This window comes from Macrosteles quadrilineatus, unplaced genomic scaffold, assembly GCF_028750875.1.
Source record: "Macrosteles quadrilineatus isolate MER2022 unplaced genomic scaffold, UCM_ALF_1.0 Scaffold_2__2_contigs__length_208266976, whole genome shotgun sequence".
Taxonomy (NCBI): domain Eukaryota; kingdom Metazoa; phylum Arthropoda; class Insecta; order Hemiptera; family Cicadellidae; genus Macrosteles; species Macrosteles quadrilineatus.
The window spans coordinates 33677966-33699880 of NW_026542595.1; the positions used below are offsets into that span (position 1 = coordinate 33677966).

Below are 21915 nucleotides of genomic sequence, written 5' to 3' on the forward strand. Positions count from 1 at the left end.
AAAACTTAATTGTGTAGAATAACGGTACAATATTTGCTGTCGGTCTTAGGAGGGGGGATTTACTATTAATTAGTTTGCAGCCTCCTCACAACATCCATTGACTCCTGCACACTATTACCAATGATTATCATGAGCGCGTGAATGTAAAGTGTCGGGACATTTAAACGGCGCGGCATTTAAATTAAGTGTAGTAGCAGTGCGCTGGTATGTACAGTAGTGTGTGGCCGCGGCCGACCGCTAATAATACAACGACAAGCGCGGGAGGCCGGCCGGGAGGTCCAGGTCCTCACGGGAGTATGTAGAGACTAGAAATAAGACATTCATCTCATAGTTGCATAATAAATCAACCAATTATGATTTAGTTTCAATGTAGACAAACCATACAAAATATAGCCGAAGGGTCGAGACTTAACATCTTTTAATTTTTTCATGAGTTTTTTCATGCAGGCCGTGACTGAATCCCATTTTTAACATTATAACAACGGTACAGTAACAACATTGTTTTTATTCTCTTAAAATTATAGCCCATTAAACATTACATTTAGCCTCATTAACTTTTCTTCTTACACCAAACCAGTTAAAATAATTTGTTAACAACCCTCTCCTTCATTACCGTCCATTTGTAATCAATGGAACATTCTTTATTGACTAAACAATCAATCGTCTACTATTCCATTTAGTGTGGTGATTGTTTACTTTCCAATTAGAAAAGGTCCGCATGCCTTCCTACTTTTCATGTCACAGATCCGAGTATAGTATGTTAACTTGGCCTGATGCGCGAGTTTCTCGGTGAGGAACTCGTTTGCGCGTTTGCGGACTCAAGTTAATGAGCAAATGATGAAATATTCGTATAATTACGTTTAATAGTTGGCATCATTGAGTCCTGGAAACCTGTCGCCTCGTCATCACTCACTGTGGCTGAGACTGACTGCTGGATGCGTGACCTCCTCCGCTTCGTCACCTGGCTACAGCGACGTGGTTACCTCTGGGCACATATGTCGCACAGGGCATAGGCTACTGTGTGGGCTATTATCGTTCATTACATTAGTCATTTGTTGCAACAGGCAGAAAGGCACTGCTGCAGTTGACAACGACATTTCAAAATTGTGATCACCTACGTAAAGCTATGTGTAGCAGTGTAGCTATGTATCGGTGGGTTGTATGATAGCTGATAGTAACGTGTATACGCTGATATAATGGTGTTTTCAGTAAACTATGTTTGGTAGTAGTTAAGAGTATTTCATTATGAAGAGAAGAAAATACTGTTCTGTTAGTTGATGCATACTTCCACGTTCCTATGATAACAAGCGTCAGTCATCTTACATTACTAGCTCGTATCTTCCTCGTCACAGCCCAGCGTTCTTGTTGCTATGGAGTGTTCAAGTATGAATGTTTATGTTTCAGAGTGACGATGGTTCGGGTCCGAGTGCTAAGGCTACTGACAGCCGCCGCTATAATGTGTGCAGCGCTGCCGTCGGTCTACACGGACGCCACAGACTCTAGGTTCATCTCATATGAAGGTAAACAAATATTAAATTTAGTAAAAGTACGAAGTATTAAAACCTAAATAAAAATGGTAAAGCTATGCGTTCAAACGTTTTTAAGTATGACAAAATTATAATGCCTAATTCTATTTCACTCTAACACGGTTAGTAATCTGAAAGCAAGAATGATAGCCACTATTAATCAGGATATTTAAGTTAATTATCGCCCCGAGAAATGTAAAACCCAGATGAATGATTGAGTAGACGCGCCTCCGTGTGTCCTTAACCTGCTTCTGCAGAGCGCTGCATCCTGCGACGACCCACTCGCACTCTTATGTTGGCCTCGGCAGTCCCTGCTGTATATGGAGTCGCCACCTGGACACATGACTGTGGACTGTGGTATCTCTTGTCTCGCTCATTAACAGTTTTACAATCGAAAGATACAAATATAATATTTACAATTGAAGTGCTAGTACAGTATACAGCTTACAGTATTCGCCAGCAGTAAGCTTGAAAAGCAGTTTTGGCTTGGTTTACATTTCTTAAACTCTTTGTTTGTAGTCATTTTTTGCGATTACATGTTTATGTTAACTATTGTAAGGTTATTGTGGACATTTAAAAAACAAAAAAATCTCCAAATGTTTCAGAATAATTCTAGAGTTTTTTTCTTGTCATGATTACACTTCTACAGTTCTCTTTGTGGTTTTAGTGTGTGATTTCCCTGCTTTGGCTAGGCAGGATGTTATCCTGAAATATCGTAAAAACCTTTTACTAATCGTGGTGGTAAATTTCCGCAATAATCCCTTAAATAACATAAACATTTCTTTAGCGTTTTGTATTAGTCAATAATCAATTAAGTTTCGAGTCAGCACTCATTAAGATAAAATTAACACAACAGCTTCAATGGCACTCGACGCTGAGCCGAGAGTACTCGACGGCAGGTTATCGTGGACTGTTGGGTTGATAGCGTTATCAATGGGGTGGTAATGTGTGGTTACAATCACGTACACTGAAGCAGACGACCTTACCCAATAAATCGGACTTTGGTGTACTGTACTGTGTACTGTAGTGCACGCTACTTTAGAGTTTGGGATATCTTTAACTTGGAGACATTTTGAAATACTATACTGCATAGTTTTTACTTAAGCAAAGATTTGTAAATATTGTCAACAAGTTAAAATTACCAGAATTATTAAAATAATTGATCATATCATTGTTTTAATAATAATGCGCACAAACGATAGTATGGTATATCTTAAAGTCAAATCGACGATTAAACTAGTCATGTGACACTTGTATAAATAGATTTTTATTTTTGCATATCGGTCGGGGCGTCAGATTTGAGTTTATTATGAGTAACGTCAACGCTTATCAGTTCACTTGTTGTATTTATAGACTCTTTAATCAATATGACTATTCATATCTTGATTGATTCCAGTCTTTTAGTTCCTGGTACCGTCGTGATATGTGTTTATGTAACAATATAAACACTAACCGAAATGAAAACCTTGGTGTTTATTTACTTAATGCATACTAATAAATTGTGTACTTTATTGAACGTATTTTATGAAACTAGTTTAATGTGTATAAATGCTTTAGATTGAATGGTAACTATTGCAATAAGCGTCTTGGACTTCACAAAATAAAGTAGAATTTCTTTCGGATTGTAGCTCCTTAATATGCCTACTTACTTTCTTGCAACCAATATTAGGCATGTATGTAATTTTATATTCGTTGAATGTTCTTTGATATATTTCTTAATTGCTTGTAAATTTTATTGAGGTAAACATTTTAATTTATTTACGAGCAAAAATGCGTTTAAAGTCAGTAATGCTTTGTAGTTCAAAAGTGCTTGTACAGTAAAGCCATATCACGTATGTTATATAACCTGACCTTGCCAAACATCTGTATACAACATCTGTTAACACATTTCAATGATTCAGTATTGCGAATCAGCGTTGCAAATACACAATTTCAGAGGCGGTTTCTGTGATACTGTTTAGTAAAACTAGAGATACAACCAGAGGTAGCACTGAATGAGAGAATTGCGAGACTTTGGACGCCATTTGTACTAGGGGATTGTGGGGTTATATGTACATACATAAAGCCATGAGCCCATTGACCTGATTTCCCTAGTTGATACCAACCGATAATAATTACAGCTTCTCGATTTTTAAGCAAAGTTGCTGTCAGTGTCAGTGCTACCTGCTACCTTCAGATGTTTTTCTTCTCAGTGATTAAACTCCAGCATTTTATTACCTAAACTTTAATGCCAATATTTCCTGGTACTGTATTCTGTTTTATTGCTGAATTAAATTTTCTGTTGGTTAAAATCATTGGGTGTGTTATATACATTTCCATTTTTTAAATTTTGTAGTTTTTAAGATTTGAAAATTAATTTTATTGTGTTTTTAAATGCACCCTGATGCAATGTTGTTAGATTAAAACTTTTAAATTAATTAGTTTGAACTGTCGTACAAAATACAATAACCAATCAATCATTGTTAACTTATCTAATTCATTATCTTATAGTTTGAAGTAATTTCCCCAAAATGAGGGTTTTAACCTGGTTGCACCATAGTGTTAGTAATTGCGCGGAAACTTGATTTTGATTAGTTCAATCATCACTTCCGTATTAATTTGATTAGCCAGAAAGTGCTGATAACAATGCATATCAAAATTTATCGCTTCAGTATTATCTGACCCAACCCACAGTAGGTCACGTAAACATTAGTGAAAGAATTAGGATATTCACCGAAATACAAACGTTAGAGCTTATTTATTTAGACCTGCAAAACTAAGTATGCATAAAATCATCAGTCAACACTATATAGGTACTCTGCTTTTTGTTAAAAAGTATCATAAAAATCACAATTTCTCTGTATGTATGAATTAGAAGCAAATAGTTTTCCACCTTTTGAGGTTTTTATTTGGGCAGATGTTACTACGGTTGATTTAAACGTAGATGAAATAAAGTTTCGCTTTGCCAATTGTTGAATAATATTGAGATCATAAGTTATCACTGGAAAAGAAGATTCCGTGAGTGTAGTGCGTTGCGGCTTCCTCAGAGCCTCGCCGGACCTGAATTACAAGGTATCCTGTTTCACGTGTAAAAGAAAGTAAGACGTTTCAGTTTCTGAGGACTTTATTCAATCTCGTTAACATTTGACCTTATTTTAACACTCAATTAACAACGACGCGGGAGAGACTCTTATTTACCCAAGACAGTTAATTGGTCCTGCCGCTCGTTATCCGGTTCCTCTTAGTATCCGACTCCTCTTGCTTTTCCAATTATTTCTCATTCAATTACTTTAAATTCCTCTCATGCGCTCGTTTGTTTTGTTTGTATTCTTTGGTAATTGATTAGACCCTCGAAAGCAAATCACTTAGGCCTACCGACCAATAACTGATGTGGCCTGTTATTTCCGTTGTGTCAATAGCATACCGGGTTATTAGAGAGGCATTTTATTTCTTTTGGACGTCGCCTCAATTCTCCTGTTCGGCCAGTTCTCTTTGAATAGTAATAATAACAGAAATCGTCAATATTATTTGTCAGTCAAATTCTTCCTCAGCATTTGTTTTACTCAAGATTGTTTCTACAGGTACCAATTCTACGTACCTACCATATGTTTGCTTACAGTTTGTATTCTTTAGTCATGTTGTTGCGGCGCGTGATGCGCCAATGTTTTGGTAAATAATAAAAGAACTGACACTTTAAAAACGAACTATGAATTTATTGATATGGAAATGAACAAATGATATTAGTGGACTGTATAAATGAACTGTGATGAATAAATTGCTATAATGAACTAATGCGAATGTACTATTGATGAACTAAACTAATGAAATACGTGGAGGGATCTGCCTCACACGTCCTATCCCAAGCTATGGTAAACGAACAATGTTGCTCGATAATACCCTGACAAAAGACTCCTCCCTCACTCAGTATGTGGTTACAGATTTCTAAGAACTGGTGAGGAAGGGTCCGTCCTTTCGCAGAAGGACGATGTTTATGACTGTGTTTAACGCCGACAAGTGACATGAATAGCAGGAAGTACGTTAGAATTTAACAACACATGTGATATGAATTGGTTAACTATTTACTTACAATATTACTTACACTAAGAGCATAAATAAAACAATTAACAATCATGATACTAAACATTCTCCCCCCTTGAAAGTGGGAATGCTTTCAACTATTTAAATATTGAATGATTATAACCTAAATGCAATAAAATTGATATATTACAGTACAAGGGCAATTACAAACAATTCGATGAAAATGGCAATTGCGATGATACGCAAATAAAAACCTTGAATGTTGACTATAAGGGGAGACTAATCAATCAATTACTATAGACTAAGACTAATGAATCTATAATAATATGGCATAATGTGTAAAACGCTATACAAACATACGATTTATAAAATGATCATCAAGTGAAATTAAAGCAGTTTGAAGTTACAATTAACAAAAAATGAAACTCGTACTAAAGGCTCAAATTGAATTACTAAAATGACTATACACATTCATTGATTATGAAACAAACTAATAACAGAAATGCAACAATTTGTTGAACAAATTACTTGAGCGAACACATTTACACAAATATTAAAAATGACTACATTGTTTAACTAATCCTAAACACGATTGATTGATATCCAAATCATCCAATATTGACCAATGAATACATAATTGCAAAAATTGATATTTTACATTATAACGTGATTTAAATCCTAACTTAAGCTGTGTTGTTAATACATGAATAAATATGCAACGAATGAAATTGAAATTATAAATAAGACGACTAAACAACTACAACTAGACTACCATGAAATATTGCTACACTATATACATGAAGTGCAACACTGATCACTCACTTTCACTATGATTGACCATTTTGGTTGACACATGACACAATATCACTAGGATCAATGGTGATGGTGAGGTGGTGGCTGACAGCTATTTTGATGACACTGTTGCTGTCTTGACTGTGGCCACCATGACCTTGCTTTGGGCTTGGAGATGGACGTCAATGGACCTCGCAGTTTCCCACTTGTGAAGTGTCGGTTGTCATCTCTGATGATCGCCCGCTGATTAGGATGGAAGTTGGAGGCTTGTGATCTCCATTGCTGATCCACTGATCTCCCTAAATTGGTAGCGTTGACAGAATGAGGTGTAGACATATATCCGTAGTTGCTGACGGCGAGGTGACAGTGTGAACGTCCAGTTGGACTGTGATTTGTTTTAACTTTTCCAGAAGCGACCCATCCAAGAGATGTCTTCTGAAGAAGTGGTCCATTTTGGTGCAGCCTCATTTGTCCTATGTTCAAGAGATGGAAAAATAGTTCGGCCCCGATTAGCATGTCGATCGGACCAGGTGTGTTGAATTGAAAATCTGCTAACTTTAATGATGGTGGTATCTGCCAGTTGTCCGTGTTCATCTCAACACGTGGTAGGTGATGGGTGATTTTTGGAATAACTAGGCAGTCTATTGAAGTCTTGTAAGCTGTGTGTTGAGAATGAAGTTTGCAGACGACAGAGCTAGAAGTGTTTGCCTGTTGTTCACTGATCCCACTTACGATGGTAGACGTTTTGTGTTTGTGCAATCTTAACTTATCTGCCATGTTTTCTGTGATGAAGTTAGATTGTGAAGCTGAATCTAATAGTACTCTGCATTGGTGCTTGTTGCCTTCATTATCTTCTACGTCGACCACTGCTGTGGGCAGTACTACTTGAAGGTTGTCACCTAGTGATGCAAGTGTTGTTGTCATGAAAGACGTACTATGATTGTTTGATTGTTCTTCTGTAGGTTGGTCGATGATGTGATGATTTTCAGTGTCCAAGTCAAAATGTAACATTGTGTTGTGTTTATTGTTACACACTTTGCAGGCTCCTGCTTGACAGTCTTTAATTTTGTGTGATTTTGAGAAGCAGTTTATGCACATACCTAGCTCCTTGATACTGGAATACCGGTCTGTGGGCTTCAGTGACTTGAACTGATTACATTGAAATATCTTGTGATTTCCATTGCAATATGGACATGTTACACTACTGCTGCTGGTAACTAGAGTAGTGTGTTGTCTGACGTGAGGTAGCATTTGGTTGCTATAACTATGTGGACTACCACTTGATTGCTTGCTATGACTATTGCTTATGATGTTATGTCTATTGTGATGTAGACTTTTGCTGCTTTGACTATATGGACTAGTGGATTGATCGCTATGATTCAAGTCGATTGCTTCTAATGTTTGACATCTAGATTTTAGGAATGTGATGAAATTTGAGAATGTTGGTACATCTTACGATACAATGTGGCTCTCCCAAAGTCTAAGTGTAGGGTGATCAAGCTTCTTGGTCAATGTGAATATCAATAAAGTATCCCAACTATGCACTGGTTGACCTAGGTTTTCTAGAGCACGTAAATGCTTGTTTACGGAATCTATTAATGATCTTAACTCTAATCCAGATTCCCTTTCAATTTTGCTGATATTGTATAGAGAAGCTATGTGATTGTTGATGAGGATTCTTTTGTTTTCAAATCTTTCCTTAAGTAGGGACCAAGCAGTCGTGTAGTTTACTGAGGTAACTTCTAAGGATTCTATGACGCTGATAGCTGGACCGTGGAGTGATGTTTTGAGGTAATGAAACTTTTGTGTGTCTGTTAGTGACGTGTTGTCATGGACGAGAGAATGAAATATTTCTTGGAACGATGTCCACTCCTCATATTTCCCACCAAATGTAGGGAGTTTTATAGTAGGCAATTTGACACTAATTGATGAGTTATTAGAAACTTCCGAGCTAGATGGGGTTGAAATTGGTTGGTTGTCAGTGAGGAGAGCTTCTGCTTGGGCAATCAATTCAAAATAAGTGTTTTCAAACGATTCCCTTTCAGCTTCGTGATCTGATTCAGTATCAAGAAGTTCTATGTCTCCTTGTATCTGTTCAAATTCTTGTACAAGAGGTTGAAATAGGGCTAGTCTACTTTTTAACTGGGACAAGTCATTATCTACTATTGCATCTACATACTTTTTAAATCTAGTAAGCTTGGCTTTGGTCTGTCCTCGCTTTTGGCATAATGTTTTTAACTGCTGTTCTGTCATATTCTTTGTGTGCAAATAGGCTTGTAAAGAGATGAATGCTGTTTGAAGCTGAACGTGATGAGGTTGATAATGACTTACGGTGCTGCAGCTGTGTTAATCCAATCACTGGACACTAAGTCACTAGTCACTGAGGCACTTGAAGACGAACTGAAGACGGCACTGAAGTCGCGACGGTTCGACACGTTCCGACGACGAAACTATGCGTACGTTACGAATGTTCCACGCGATCACTGATAAATAATCGCGGCTCGATGGACCATGTTGCGGCGCGTGATGCGCCAATGTTTTGGTAAATAATAAAAGAACTGACACTTTAAAAACGAACTATGAATTTATTGATATGGAAATGAACAAATGATATTAGTGGACTGTATAAATGAACTGTGATGAATAAATTGCTATAATGAACTAATGCGAATGTACTATTGATGAACTAAACTAATGAAATACGTGGAGGGATCTGCCTCACACGTCCTATCCCAAGCTATGGTAAACGAACAATGTTGCTCGATAATACCCTGACAAAAGACTCCTCCCTCACTCAGTATGTGGTTACAGATTTCTAAGAACTGGTGAGGAAGGGTCCGTCCTTTCGCAGAAGGACGATGTTTATGACTGTGTTTAACGCCGACAAGTGACATGAATAGCAGGAAGTACGTTAGAATTTAACAACACATGTGATATGAATTGGTTAACTATTTACTTACAATATTACTTACACTAAGAGCATAAATAAAACAATTAACAATCATGATACTAAACACATGTATAGGCCTACATTTTTGTATTTTTCTCGATAAGGATAACAACCCCCATGTTTCACCAAGATGGTGGTGTTATATGTTTCTATGGTTTTATATACTATATTTGGGACAAAAAGAAAACTTGCTCTCTCGGCGGCGTAGGCAGCGGGTGGAGTGCATCGTATGTCCGACGTCCCTCGTGGTAAAGGACCCTTTGTCGCAGGCTCAATGGGCAGTTAGCCGTGGTTGACCTCGGACACAGAGATTACAAGTCAAGCCATATACATAAACTACTTTAATCTATATATACAGTCGTCTCTCTTCGTCTCCCTGGCGTAACCAATAGTATTGAGAAACTTTAGTATTAGTAGATGAGAAGAAGATATATGAGTAAATTGACAACTTGATTCAAGTGACTAGAATTACATGTCTGGTACGTGCATCATTAAATGTCAAGTGTACAATATTCTGGCCGAAAAATAATTCCATCTTGGCGATGCCAACTCGTGTTGTAATTGACAAAAGATTTTCATCACACTGTCAAAACTCTCTTGAGATTGCTATGAATAGTAACCGCGATAAGAGCTATAACTTTTAAAAACTTATATAAAGACAAACATTTCTCTATAAGAGAATTCCTTTAAGTAACAGATCTATTATGGACAGGATAGTAAGGTGTCCTTACTATAGAAAAAAGAGAACCATAGTTATAGAAATAAGTTAAGCTTGTCTAAGGGAAATGTTACACCGATTATCACCCTTAAAACGTGACAAACTGTCGTAGGCGTGTTACACCAGTAAGGCGTCAGCACGGTGACGGTGCTGCTCTAAAGCTGACACTGATGCTGACGGAAACTTCCGCGAACCCAGACGAGAGACGACCCGTGTGTGTGCCTCAGCAATAAGCTCTTCTTCTGGTCATCTCTCATCTCTCGTTGACTACTACAGAGTTCTCCTTCATAATAGTTTCCAACCTTAAAACAACAATGGTGTTTACTTTTATCTAGCATTTCTAAGTTGTTGATCACTAATAGTGAGTGCATAGTAGTTTAAACTCTAGAATTTACCACAAGATAATTGAGTAGATATACAGGGTGTTTATAAAAAACCTGATCGATTTTAACTTTGTCCCACTCATTCCGTGTTAGAGGTAGAAACCTCTAGTTTTCATTATTTGTTAGGGAAACTCAAAAAGTTTTATAATCAGCTGTTTTTATTAGCAGTACCTTCTTACATTGTTGTGTGATAAACAAAAACAAATAAGTAACATTTTACGATGGATCCTCGAGTGAAGACGCAGTGTGTCGAGTGGTTAATAGAAACTAAGTCTCCTCTTGCTGTTCAGCGTAGATTTAGAAGGAGATTTAACGGAAATCCTCCTTTAAAGAACACGATAAAAGCATGGTATGAGAAGTTCATGACCTATGGGAGCATACATCACAGAAAAGGCAATGGTCGTCCAAGGGTAAGTGAAGAAAATGTTCAAAGAATTCATCAATCATTTCTTAATAATCCGAGACAATCAACAAGATCTGCAGCTCGAGAGTTGAATATTAAGCATTCCACTCTACACAAAGTGTTAAAAAGATTTTTGCATTTTCGGTCTTATAAGTTACAGGTAGTTCAAAAGATTACGCGACAAGACTGGGCCAGACGCAGAGAATTTGCAGTTATAATGCTCGACCATTTAGAAACTGACAATAACTTCTTAAACCGGATATTTTTTTCTGATGAAGCTACGTTTCATGTATCAGGGAAGGTGAACAGGCACAATGTCAGGATATGGGGATCTGAGAATCCTCATTTTCACCAGGAGCATACTAGGGATAGTGAGAAGGTGAATGTTTGGTGCGCCTTATCTTGCAACAGATTGATCGGCCCTTTCTTTTTTGCCGAAAGAAATATCAATGGGACCATTTTCGTGGATATACTGGAAAACTTTGCCATTCCACAGTTTGAAAATGAGCAACCAAACATGATGTTACAACTAGATGGCGCTCCACCTCATTGGAGACGGTTTGTTCGTGACTGTCTCGACGAACATTTCCCAAATCGTTGGATTGGCCGTGACGGACCCATACCTTGGCCACCAAGGTCGCCAGACATTACCCCATGTGATTTTTTTGTTTGGGGGTTTGTAAAAGATCGTGTTTACTCCAACAAAGTCAACAGCCTGGAAGAAATGAAGCAAAAGATCAGAGAAGCATTTGATGAAATTGATGTTCCGATGTTGCGGCGAGTTTGGGCAGATCTTGAACACAGACTTGATTATTTAAGAGCTAATAATGGAAAACATGTAGAAATAAGATAGTTTGAATGTGTCATCGTAAACTTAAGAAAATTGTCTTTAATTTAACATTAATTGTAAAAAATTCTGATGAAAAATAAAAGAGCTATGACTGTTTAAAATCGATCAGTTTTTTTATAAACACCCTGTATAACGTGAATATGAATTTAAAAAAAAAAACTATAAAAATTCTAAGTTTTCCAAATATAGGCTACAAACTCTTATTTTCAAACTAGAGTTTGATGTGATATACAGTATTGCGGTGGAATTAAATTCGAACTATAAATTAACTAACATAACATTTCATATTTTATATAGTACTTTTATGTTACTTGTTGTTAAAAGCCCACGTACTAGATATTGGACTGTGTGTTAACGCTCTCGCCTATTTATTTTCCTAAAATTAGTCTTCAATATGTACCATCCTCCCGCCATAACTATGGGACCTGTGGCAGTGTCTGAGCCACGAAAGGCTGGTGACCTGGATTGCGTGTTCGTTTTAAATAACAATCAATGTTATGTTTGGGGTTCGCTACCATGTCCTGCCCTAACTTTGCTATTAGGCTGTTGCGTGTAGACTTGTCTACAGTTAATAGCTGCCCACTTAAATTAGCGGCAATTTCTCAATTTTCCCATTTCTTCTTCGGACTTTCTGTGGGGTTAGGTTTTGATTTAGCTCGTTTATATCCTGATACTGCTGACTCTAAGCTTGTAGACAATGGTGATGCTGTTTTAACAATAAACTTATTAAAATTAAAATCGCATTTCGTTTACAAGCGAAGGAAAAGCTTTTTGCCAAAATGCGCAATCGATATTCGATAATAGTTCCCGTCCCATATTTTGTTTGGAATCGCATTGCCTTTCTACTAAGTATCAAGGTAAGGATTCCCAGTTATAAGACATGACCCTGAATACAAAATGTAAAACCCTAGAACGAATAACATCATTGTTTCGAATTCTGTCACGTACCATGATAATATGCGGTTGGAGGTTGGGTGGTGATGGTACCGTTGTACATTCACCAACAGTGCTAGGTGACCGCTTCCGGCAACACGTACTGTCATGTCATGTAGAACATTGGACGTTTACTTGTGCTCTAGTAACATTATAGTATAGCCCTACACAAGTGATCAAAACATAAACACAATCATTCTGTGAGTTAATGTCGCACATAAGTTTTATCAATTCATTTACCAGAGTTTACACTGTAACCGATGTGTTCTCCTAACCTCTATATTTACACTGTTCACTACAGCGGGGTGTATTATCACAGGATGTACAGAAGTAGTGAAGTGGTGCTCTGGTGCTTGCAGTAGCAGTAGCACGACCGTCAGTAGAGATTCATGTGAGCGGCGCTCTGCGGTAAATCAGTACGACCACACAACCACTACCACTTCCACGCCACTACTGCACTTACTGCCATATATCATAACAGAAAACTGTAGAATCAAATATGTCTTTGTTTTTGCATTAATTTCATTTAGTGCTTTGTAGAATTTGTTTGACTGAATTCGATTAAAAATCCATCTGTATCCATGGTTGGAGTTATGTGTCATAATATGGTATTGTATTGGTTCAATTTTGTAGTTATACACATCAACCTAACGTGATTTTTTGTTGTTTTTACTGAGAAATGCAAAGTGTTTATATGAGATACCCTTGTGCTGCTTCTGGCGCCGGCAAGATGGGCTTAGTCAGCCAGTAAGCGCTAGTTCCCCATTGTCTCTGTCATTACTGTACTGTACTATGTTAGGTAGCCTTGTAATGTTCTCCAGCTTGTATAATAAATCACCGTGGCTGCCGCTGCCGCTGCGATGTGCGATGATTACGTCATTAGGCCCAGTATTTAGCCAGAGCCCTCAGCAACGCCGCCAGCCAGTCATCGTTCAACGTATAAATGGCGAGCCTTTAATCATCAGAATAACACAGTGGAGAAAGCAGAAACTATTAGTCTCTGTTTTAATTTTTAGTTTTACCACAGACGAATCTGTCCTTTTATCCTGAGCTTTTCGTAACATATTTGATTTTTAGCGAATTTCCCTATAGGGAAGTAGCTATTACCGTAGGTCTCATGGTAAGACTTAGGCCCGGGACCGATTTACTTTTTCATTTTGATGTCCCCAGAGGCCAAAAACACCATTCGTTCAAATTTATATATATATATATATATATAGATTTATATATATATGTGTCCGTGAACACGATAACTTGAGTAATTTTTACCCGATTTTGATGAAATTTGGTTTGAAGGTGTAAGGCGGGATAAACTTGAATGAGTTCGCAATCCAGCATGATCGGACCATGGGAACAGGGTTTCATGGGGGGTTTTATGGGGTAAAAATTGGTTTTTCTCACTTTTGACCCTCAAAACACAAAATTTCCCAATTTTTCTCTAAACCCTCTTAAAGAGCTTAAAAAAACAAACAATTCAGTATATCAAAGTGTTTTTGTTCAATTATTGGTTACGGAGAAAACTAAAAAAATTATAAATTTAAAATTCCCATGTTTTTTTTATGGAGAATATTGTAAAATGTTGTAGTTTGCTTGTTTATGGATATCTTTTGATCAAACTTGGCAAATATATTCATTTTCTACTAAGCAATAATTATTTTACTTAAAACACACACTTTATTAGTTTCCTTGTAGCAGCAAACCTAGGTAGGCCTACTCGTTAAACCTAATGTTATTTAAATAGATCGATTGAAAATCAATTCAGCCAAATGGAAATTCGCTTAGACGGCAGGTTTGCTGCGGCGGGGGTATTCATGTTTAAAATGTCATGAATTATTCTATTTTATCAGTATATTTAATTATTTACAATTTCTCAGGGTGAAACTAATGTATTCTATCACCAAATTTCCCCATAATCATTCTTGCGGACATTAAGTTGGACCAGACCCACAGAGTATTCTGTACTATTACCACTCGTGATTTCAATAAGTTTCTACGTGTGCACGCATATGCTACACACGTCGTGTATAGTTCTCTAGTTATGCTGCTTGTAGGGTCACTAGACCAGAGGTGAAGGATGCATATCGTGATACGGAAGCCGGCAAGGGAGGTATACTTCTCCTACTTGTTAACGGTATTGTCCATGCATTGTATATTATTATTTCCTGGCCACATAAACCTTGTTTTGCTGCTTCCCTAGCAACAAACTACTAATTATTCAATCAGCAATTGCACTACCATTGCAGGTTCATATCTCAAGAGCCCGTATAAGGAGAAACTTATACCCAGCAGCACGAAGCATGCATTGAAGAGTTTGTGTGTGTTTAGTCTTCTGTTTCCCCGGACTGTAGACTCATCTCAGCATGCAGTGATGACCTGCAGCTACAGTAGGCTGTACTGGTCTGGTCTGACCTGTATGGTTACTGCTTCAACCGTCGGCCGTCGTCGCAGTGGACCAATTTACGTTTATGAAGTGTTTTTACCCAAGGAACATAACTCATAATGAGGAGGTCATTAAACTATATAACATGACTTATTGTCAATGGCAACAGGTTAGTGCATATTTGGCTTTTTCGCCTTGCGAAGAGTAGTCATGTGTCGGTAGTCCATTACTATAAACAGTACGGTACTGGTACACTCGTCAGGAGAACGTGGACACTGAACAGCTCTCTTCTCTGCTACTCGTCAGTAAAGTTTCCCCACGGGTGTGGCAACGCTCAACACTAGTCGGCAAATATTAGGAAACTCGAAGCAGTTATTAGCATAAATTTTAATAATCTTTCAAGAAAAATATGGCTTTAGAAGTGTTTCTCCGCGCGGTGTCAAGTGCCCGAGGCATGCGGCGATTTTCTCTTCACTATTCCGATTGTTCCATGTTTTCTCGCCGTAAATCTTAGAGATTTATGGTTCTATCGCCTATTTAACTTGACGGTCGATTTGGAAAGTGGTTTCTGATCCTCTTTTTGGGAATACATAATGCTAAATTTTTGCATTATGTGTCCTGACATAAAGGTTTTTTACATGCCACTTTTTTGAAATAGAAAATGTCGAGTTACTAGTTCTAAGGTAGTTCTAAGATCTGTCTTCTTGTTTTCTGTCCCTCAAAGCAGAATTTTAAATTACATCTTGGTTTTTGTCAGCATACTTTCAACATAATTGCTTTGATTGGCTGTCGACGTCTAATCATCGATCTCTATTATTACTACAGCGTCTAATACGCGGGTCTCAAATATTGGTCGAATAGTGAATGCACACTACTTCACAAAGCAATAAACCTACAGTTTCATTTCTCTGCGGGACTAGTAAATACGTAGTTACGGGGTACGTCTCTAGAATTCAAACGAAGAAATTACTGTCATGTTTCCAAGTCCCTGACGCCGGTATGCTTTACAAACTACTAACTACGCCATCAATTCGGGAAGAAGTTGGGGAATTAATCACATGAGCTGTCAACCAATGTTATACGATAAAACAACCAGTTTTAGGTGAATTATGTCGTGATTAATGAAATCTTTACTAACACATCGACCATTCTGTTATAAAGAGGAGCGTGACGCCAGTTTGGAAACATTTTAAACAATTTGCATTACAACGTTAATACTACTTGTAACTTGTTGTCAATGTATGTTGTTTGTTGTGATGTAGAGGTGTTGGTGACTTGAGAGTCTGGTAGTGTGGGCTCGCGGCGGGCGGACCTATGCAAATCAGACCCGCCCAATTAATATTTGAATACAATTATAGAGTCTTTAATAGAGTTCTTTGTGCTGGTAAACTTCGGCCCTCTCCGTGACAACTTTACGACATTGTCCTTTCTCTCTCCTCTCTCCTCACTCAGAGGCGATTCTTATACTGTATCAACAGATTAGAATACTTAATGTAACCGATGCTTCCTACATTTCTGTTAAATTGTATTTTTGTTTTCACTGATACAGTTTGACACTATTGTTGATTACAACAATAGTGCAATAGTGATTAGATTAGATTATTGTTGTAGGAGAAGAGTTTCACGGTGAAGAGTAATCATACAAGTTGTCTATTCTGAGCTCAACCTCAGTCTCCAAACCAAAGAAGTGGTTGCACAGTGACTCTACAGCATACATATTCAACACCATCAGCATGGCAGTGAAGGTTACGATGCGCGGTCAAGTATTGCTCTCTCAACTCCTCTCTATAGTCTATACCGTTCCTCAGGGTTGACTTTTAGACATTCGAATGTTGGCCGGTCCGGTATGTCGGCAACATGATTACTGTTAATATATTGTCAAATCTAAATCACCTCAGAAACCTTTGCAAACTGTGTCTTCTTAAAGTAAACCTCCTGACAACTCATATTCTTCCTATGTACGTTTCATTTTCATGACTTTGTTAGATTTCTTATCTGCCGATAACGGTTAGATAAGTAAACAAACAATGGTGGTAAAAACGTTAACCACCTAACAAACAGTGGCCTTTCACTCTGTCAATTATAACAGCGGGTTTCCTTACAGGTGGCAGTGACGGTGACGCTGTCCACCGACATAACATGGGAGCGATCATTAGTGGATAGTCATCAGTGACCAAATCTGGCGGATATCTCGCAATATATACATATTATCTGTCTCAGCCGTTCTCCTCCTGGAAAGTAGTTGTTACCTTTGGAACGGCCCAGTCACCTTTTACTCTGGAACTACTTCATTTTCGAACAAGTCTGCAGGGGAATGGATTTCTTCGTTACTAGTGACTCAAATTCTTGTCAATTTTTTGATATATTATCTTAGCAAATAAAGTTGCATCACATTTTCTGCATTCATTTAATTGTGTATTGGCATAAAGTATAGCTTTAATATCTCACCAGGCATTGATGATGTTAATTTGCTCGTTCAAAGTGCAAAACACGTCCTTGGTCTTTCGAGTAGTATTTTAAAGTGCCTTGACGAAAATCCGACGTATTCTATTACACCGTATAATTTTATAACTTTCATTCACTCGTCTGTCACTTTCGTATAGAGGAGTCCGTCTTCCAACTGCCAAGTTGCCGCGCGCCGACAGGTCGAGTGTCCGAGCCACTTAGGATGCTGGTCCACAGACTAGAGACCGAGGTTTTTGCCTTGTGGCCGCAGACTCAACGTCCGTCCGTTCCTACCAACTACCAATTGCTCGACTATTTCTCTCTCCTGCCATACTTAGAATCGATTATCGGCGGTTTTTATGCCCTCTCCTCTGCTTGCAAGCCGCGTAAATTTGCTGTACGCTTCGGACTTAAAATGAGCTGGTCATCATTACTGGAGTATGATGCATGAGGGATTGCAGTTCTTGTTGGGACGGGATAAGTAGTAGAGATGGCTTGTAAGTGGACTAATTGTGAAACATTGTTGGCGAATTTGCAATAACATTCTTTAAAATATTGAACTAGATCTGCTCTTGAACTTTTTATTTGACCATGCAAGTTATCCAATCCAAACACGTTGACTGATTCAAAGAAGAAGTGATTGAATCGTCAGGATGGAATAACAATATAAACACTTAAACAAATTCAACAAGCTTCTTGGAAAGAAATCTATAAAAGCCCTGAGAGGATCGACCTTGCGACACGGGACTCCAGTACTGTATTCAAATGACTCTGGCGGAGAGAGCCAGGCTCTCGGCCCGGCCCCCACCTGTCCCCTACATGGAAGGTTGCTCTGATGGCGAAACCAGGTTTATTTGTTATGACCGGTGAATATGTCTCTGCGGAACCAGCGTCCAGCACCGTATTGGCTCTCCACCAATACACTTCAAACCAGAGGTTATATTCTCAAATCAGCTCTCCGTCCTTCGATAGTACGTTATACATTTCTATAAAACTCAACAACTTTGATTTACAACTCGAATGTCGATGTACTTCATTGCTTAACCCACGTTACATCGCAAGACACAACATAATCCCCTGTGGTTTGTAAAACATCGTTTATAGACACTAAGACTAGATGAAACACTTGTATGAGCGTTATAAACAATGGTCGTGTTGTGGTTAGACGAATCATAACATGCAATACAAATCGTAACAGTTTACAAACTCATAAGTAGACATTCATTGCGATCACAACTCGTTGTCCATCAACACCACATTACATTTATTGTTGTCATCCAGCTGTGTAGTTCCTGTGGTCAATCAGTGTTTGTGTGTTGCAGATCTGATGACGACGGCCTCCACGTTCTCAGACCCCGGAGTCACTGCCTACTCACAGCTGTTGTTCGACGTGGGCAGAGATCAACTCATCGTCGGTGCCAGGTACTAACACTATAAATTATGTCGTGCTTCATTTGTGAATGCTAGAATCGCTAGTGTTAAGATATTTATCAGCTACACTAATATTAGCAGTATTAAGAAAATAATTACATTCTTACACGGTCTTGATTTGGTGAGTAATTTCACATAACTGATTATTAAATTCGAACCATCCACTCCAAAACTTATGTCTTCTTCATCTCCGACACTCCTATTACGAATTTAAATGGTTTAGGGATGTGATTTGAGGCATCAGTATGACTACTGCACAATGCTCTGATCACTATCCAAACTTTTCCAAATAGAAATTTTAAGTTTATTCTTTACCTCTCTTGCATAATGATACTGAGAATACGAGTAAATTAGCTAGTTTGCTTAGTTGTGCCTGGTTGTGTTTTGCCATGTGAGAAACGTTTACCTGTCAACTAAGAGACCACCTCAAAGCGAGGAATATTTCACAGGCGAGTTTCATGCGGCGTGCAGATCTCTGTGTGACATGTCATTAATAAATACCGCGACAGCTCAGCGCGGACCTGGCCAAGCCAAGCAATCCGTAGTCCGCAGTCGCCATTGGTGATTTATAACGTGGCCAATCTGAATAGCTCTGTTTGGTAACATGACAAGCGTGCCAACAAACTATGCAGCCAACAAAGCCATTAACAGCTGGACACTCTCGTTCATTATTTATCTTCACTGAAATCGCAGCAGGTTCACATTTGTACTAGGGGACATTAATTAGTCAATTGTTGCTTTGTATTTGTCATCTAACCTTTAATTTTTTTTAAATAAATTTCCGATTTTCACACGAAAGTTGGTCAATGAAACCAGTGATCGGTTTTACAACGCCAATAATTTGCAAAGTTGACAAGTAAAATGATTGAATTAGACTGTGTTTTGTTTGTATAGGTTTATTAGTGCCACAAAGAAGTTGAACTGTTTAAATCCCGAGTTTTCGTTACAAATGTTATTTGTCAGAATGGTGAATAAGTTGCTTCCATGCGAATTAACGTAGGAACCTTTGGCTCCTTCCACAGTAGACAGGCACACCAACAGCTGCAACGATGTCCCCCAATGATTGCATTGTAATTACGTCGTGCAACACCGTCCTATTAGCAGTCGCGTCAACACACACTCCATTTAATGCTTGTATCCGCTTCCTGCAGCCAACAATGTGGAACGTGTCCAGGTGTGAATGCGAACTGATAACACATCGTGCCAGGACTCGTATCACTTCATTACGCACCGATCCGGTTTGTGTTTTAGCTAAGTCTAACAGCCTCAAAATTGCTGCTACGTGGAAATGGAGTGGGCAACGAGTTTGGAACTTTTCTCTTTGTCGAAGTAGAAATCGATCGATTTCTTCGTCAAAGCTCTCTGCGCGAAGAAGGGAAAGACAGATCCTGTTGAGTTCGTAGGGATGACGGGCACGTCGCTGCAGTGACAGGTCTTCAGAGAAATCACCAGATGACCATGTGTGGAACATCCGCCAAATAAACCTACATGTAGCTCTCTCTCCACCACCACTCCTTCAACGCCATATCGCCTGCATTGTCTGCGTCAACGGTGGATACAGTATCTGCAGAGGAATCTGGGAAATTGTTAGTTTCCCACACTCCGTTAGTGGACACCGACCAACATACCAGTGGTGTAGCTTTGCCTACAGATGAAATACTTAGATTGCTCAATATAGCCACAGAGAAGAGCATGTCTTTGTAATCGCTGATTCCTTATGACGACTTATGGCTACCAATAGGGCTTTGGCTTTGGAATCAATTGTCAATGTTGGAAGTATATCTCAAACTCTATAGTAACTTGAACTCGAGGTTTATGTTATTGTGGTAAAAAAACATCATCCTTGTATTTAAAAAAATGCTTATTGCTCCAGAGGCTATTAATTTATGATCAGTATTCTTTTTGGTAAGACTTGCTAACTTCTTAATTGGCATGGTACCTACGTGTTATTAAATTACGTACCTGAAAAAAACAAAACTATTTACGTCTAATATCACTTAATAATATATTTACACTTATTCTGTTGACTCACAAGCAAATACATATAAAAGATGGTAATTGGTAATCGATTTCGATTGGACACTCCAATCATCATCAGACAAATGAATAATAATTCAGACAAAATGACATCATTCGCCTATTGAGTCTGGTGATGATTGAAGTGTCCAATCTAAATCTATCACCACTTACCATGTTTTATATGTATTTACCGTCTTTAGAACTTAAATATAAATATAAATTCCACCTAGTCAACAGTATAAGTATTAAGTGTTATTAGACGTATATAGTTTTTTTTTTCAGGTAATACTTACATCCGAAGGTCCTCTATTCTTTTCCGATTTAGAGTCCCAAAACTTCAAAACACAGTTTGGTTAAATTGTTTGAATAAATTTGTACGGTTTTCTACATAGTTTCATTGATGTATAATATTTACAGAAAACCTTTTAGAGAATTTCCCGTATAAGGAAAGCTACTACCGTAGGTCACGGACTATGGGAACGTAGTTGTATGGGAGTTTTATGGGGTGAATATTGGGGTTTCCTATTTTGACTCTCAAAAATAAAATTTTAAAATTTATTTCTAAACTATAATGAGGAGCTTAAAAAACTAATAATTTCGTACATTGATGCACTGTTGTATGGCTAAGGATACGTAGAAAATAAAAAAAAATAATACAATAAAAATTTAAAGTGTAAAATACCCGTGTTATTCTTATGGAGGATAAGTAAACCGCCGTAGTTTGCTTGTATATGGATATATTCTAATCAAATTTGGCATTTTTTTTCATTCTAAGGTATCAACATCGTAACAAAAAACACACCTTATTTACCTTCGATGTAGCAGCAAACCTAAGTTCTCATTAAAACTATCGTTATTTAAATAAGAAATAAATCTGACAATGTTAAGGAAATAGTGAAAATCCAGCCATATGAATGCAAATTCGCGTAGACTGTAGGTTTGCTGCGATGGGGGTATTTTTCTTACATTAGTGTTTCAGCAATCATAGAAAGTTTTTATCGTCTGTTTAGTTTACCACGTTTACCTCTCTTATATCCAAATCACTTAAATTTGCGATACCTCATAAAT

At 37.9% G+C, this 21915-nt stretch overlaps 1 protein-coding gene across 2 annotated transcripts in view; it reads left to right on the forward strand.

Annotated features, from left to right (window-relative positions):
- LOC128984686 (semaphorin-5B) overlaps positions 1-21915 on the forward strand; it is an 83941-nt gene that overhangs the window by 29271 nt on the left and 32755 nt on the right. For both annotated transcript variants that reach the window (XM_054404026.1, XM_054404027.1), the window contains exons 3-4: positions 1405-1520; positions 18720-18819. In XM_054404026.1, coding sequence (XP_054260001.1) covers positions 1412-1520; positions 18720-18819 — 209 coding nt within the window. In that variant the 5' untranslated portion in view covers positions 1405-1411. The remainder of the gene's footprint in view (positions 1-1404; positions 1521-18719; positions 18820-21915) is intronic.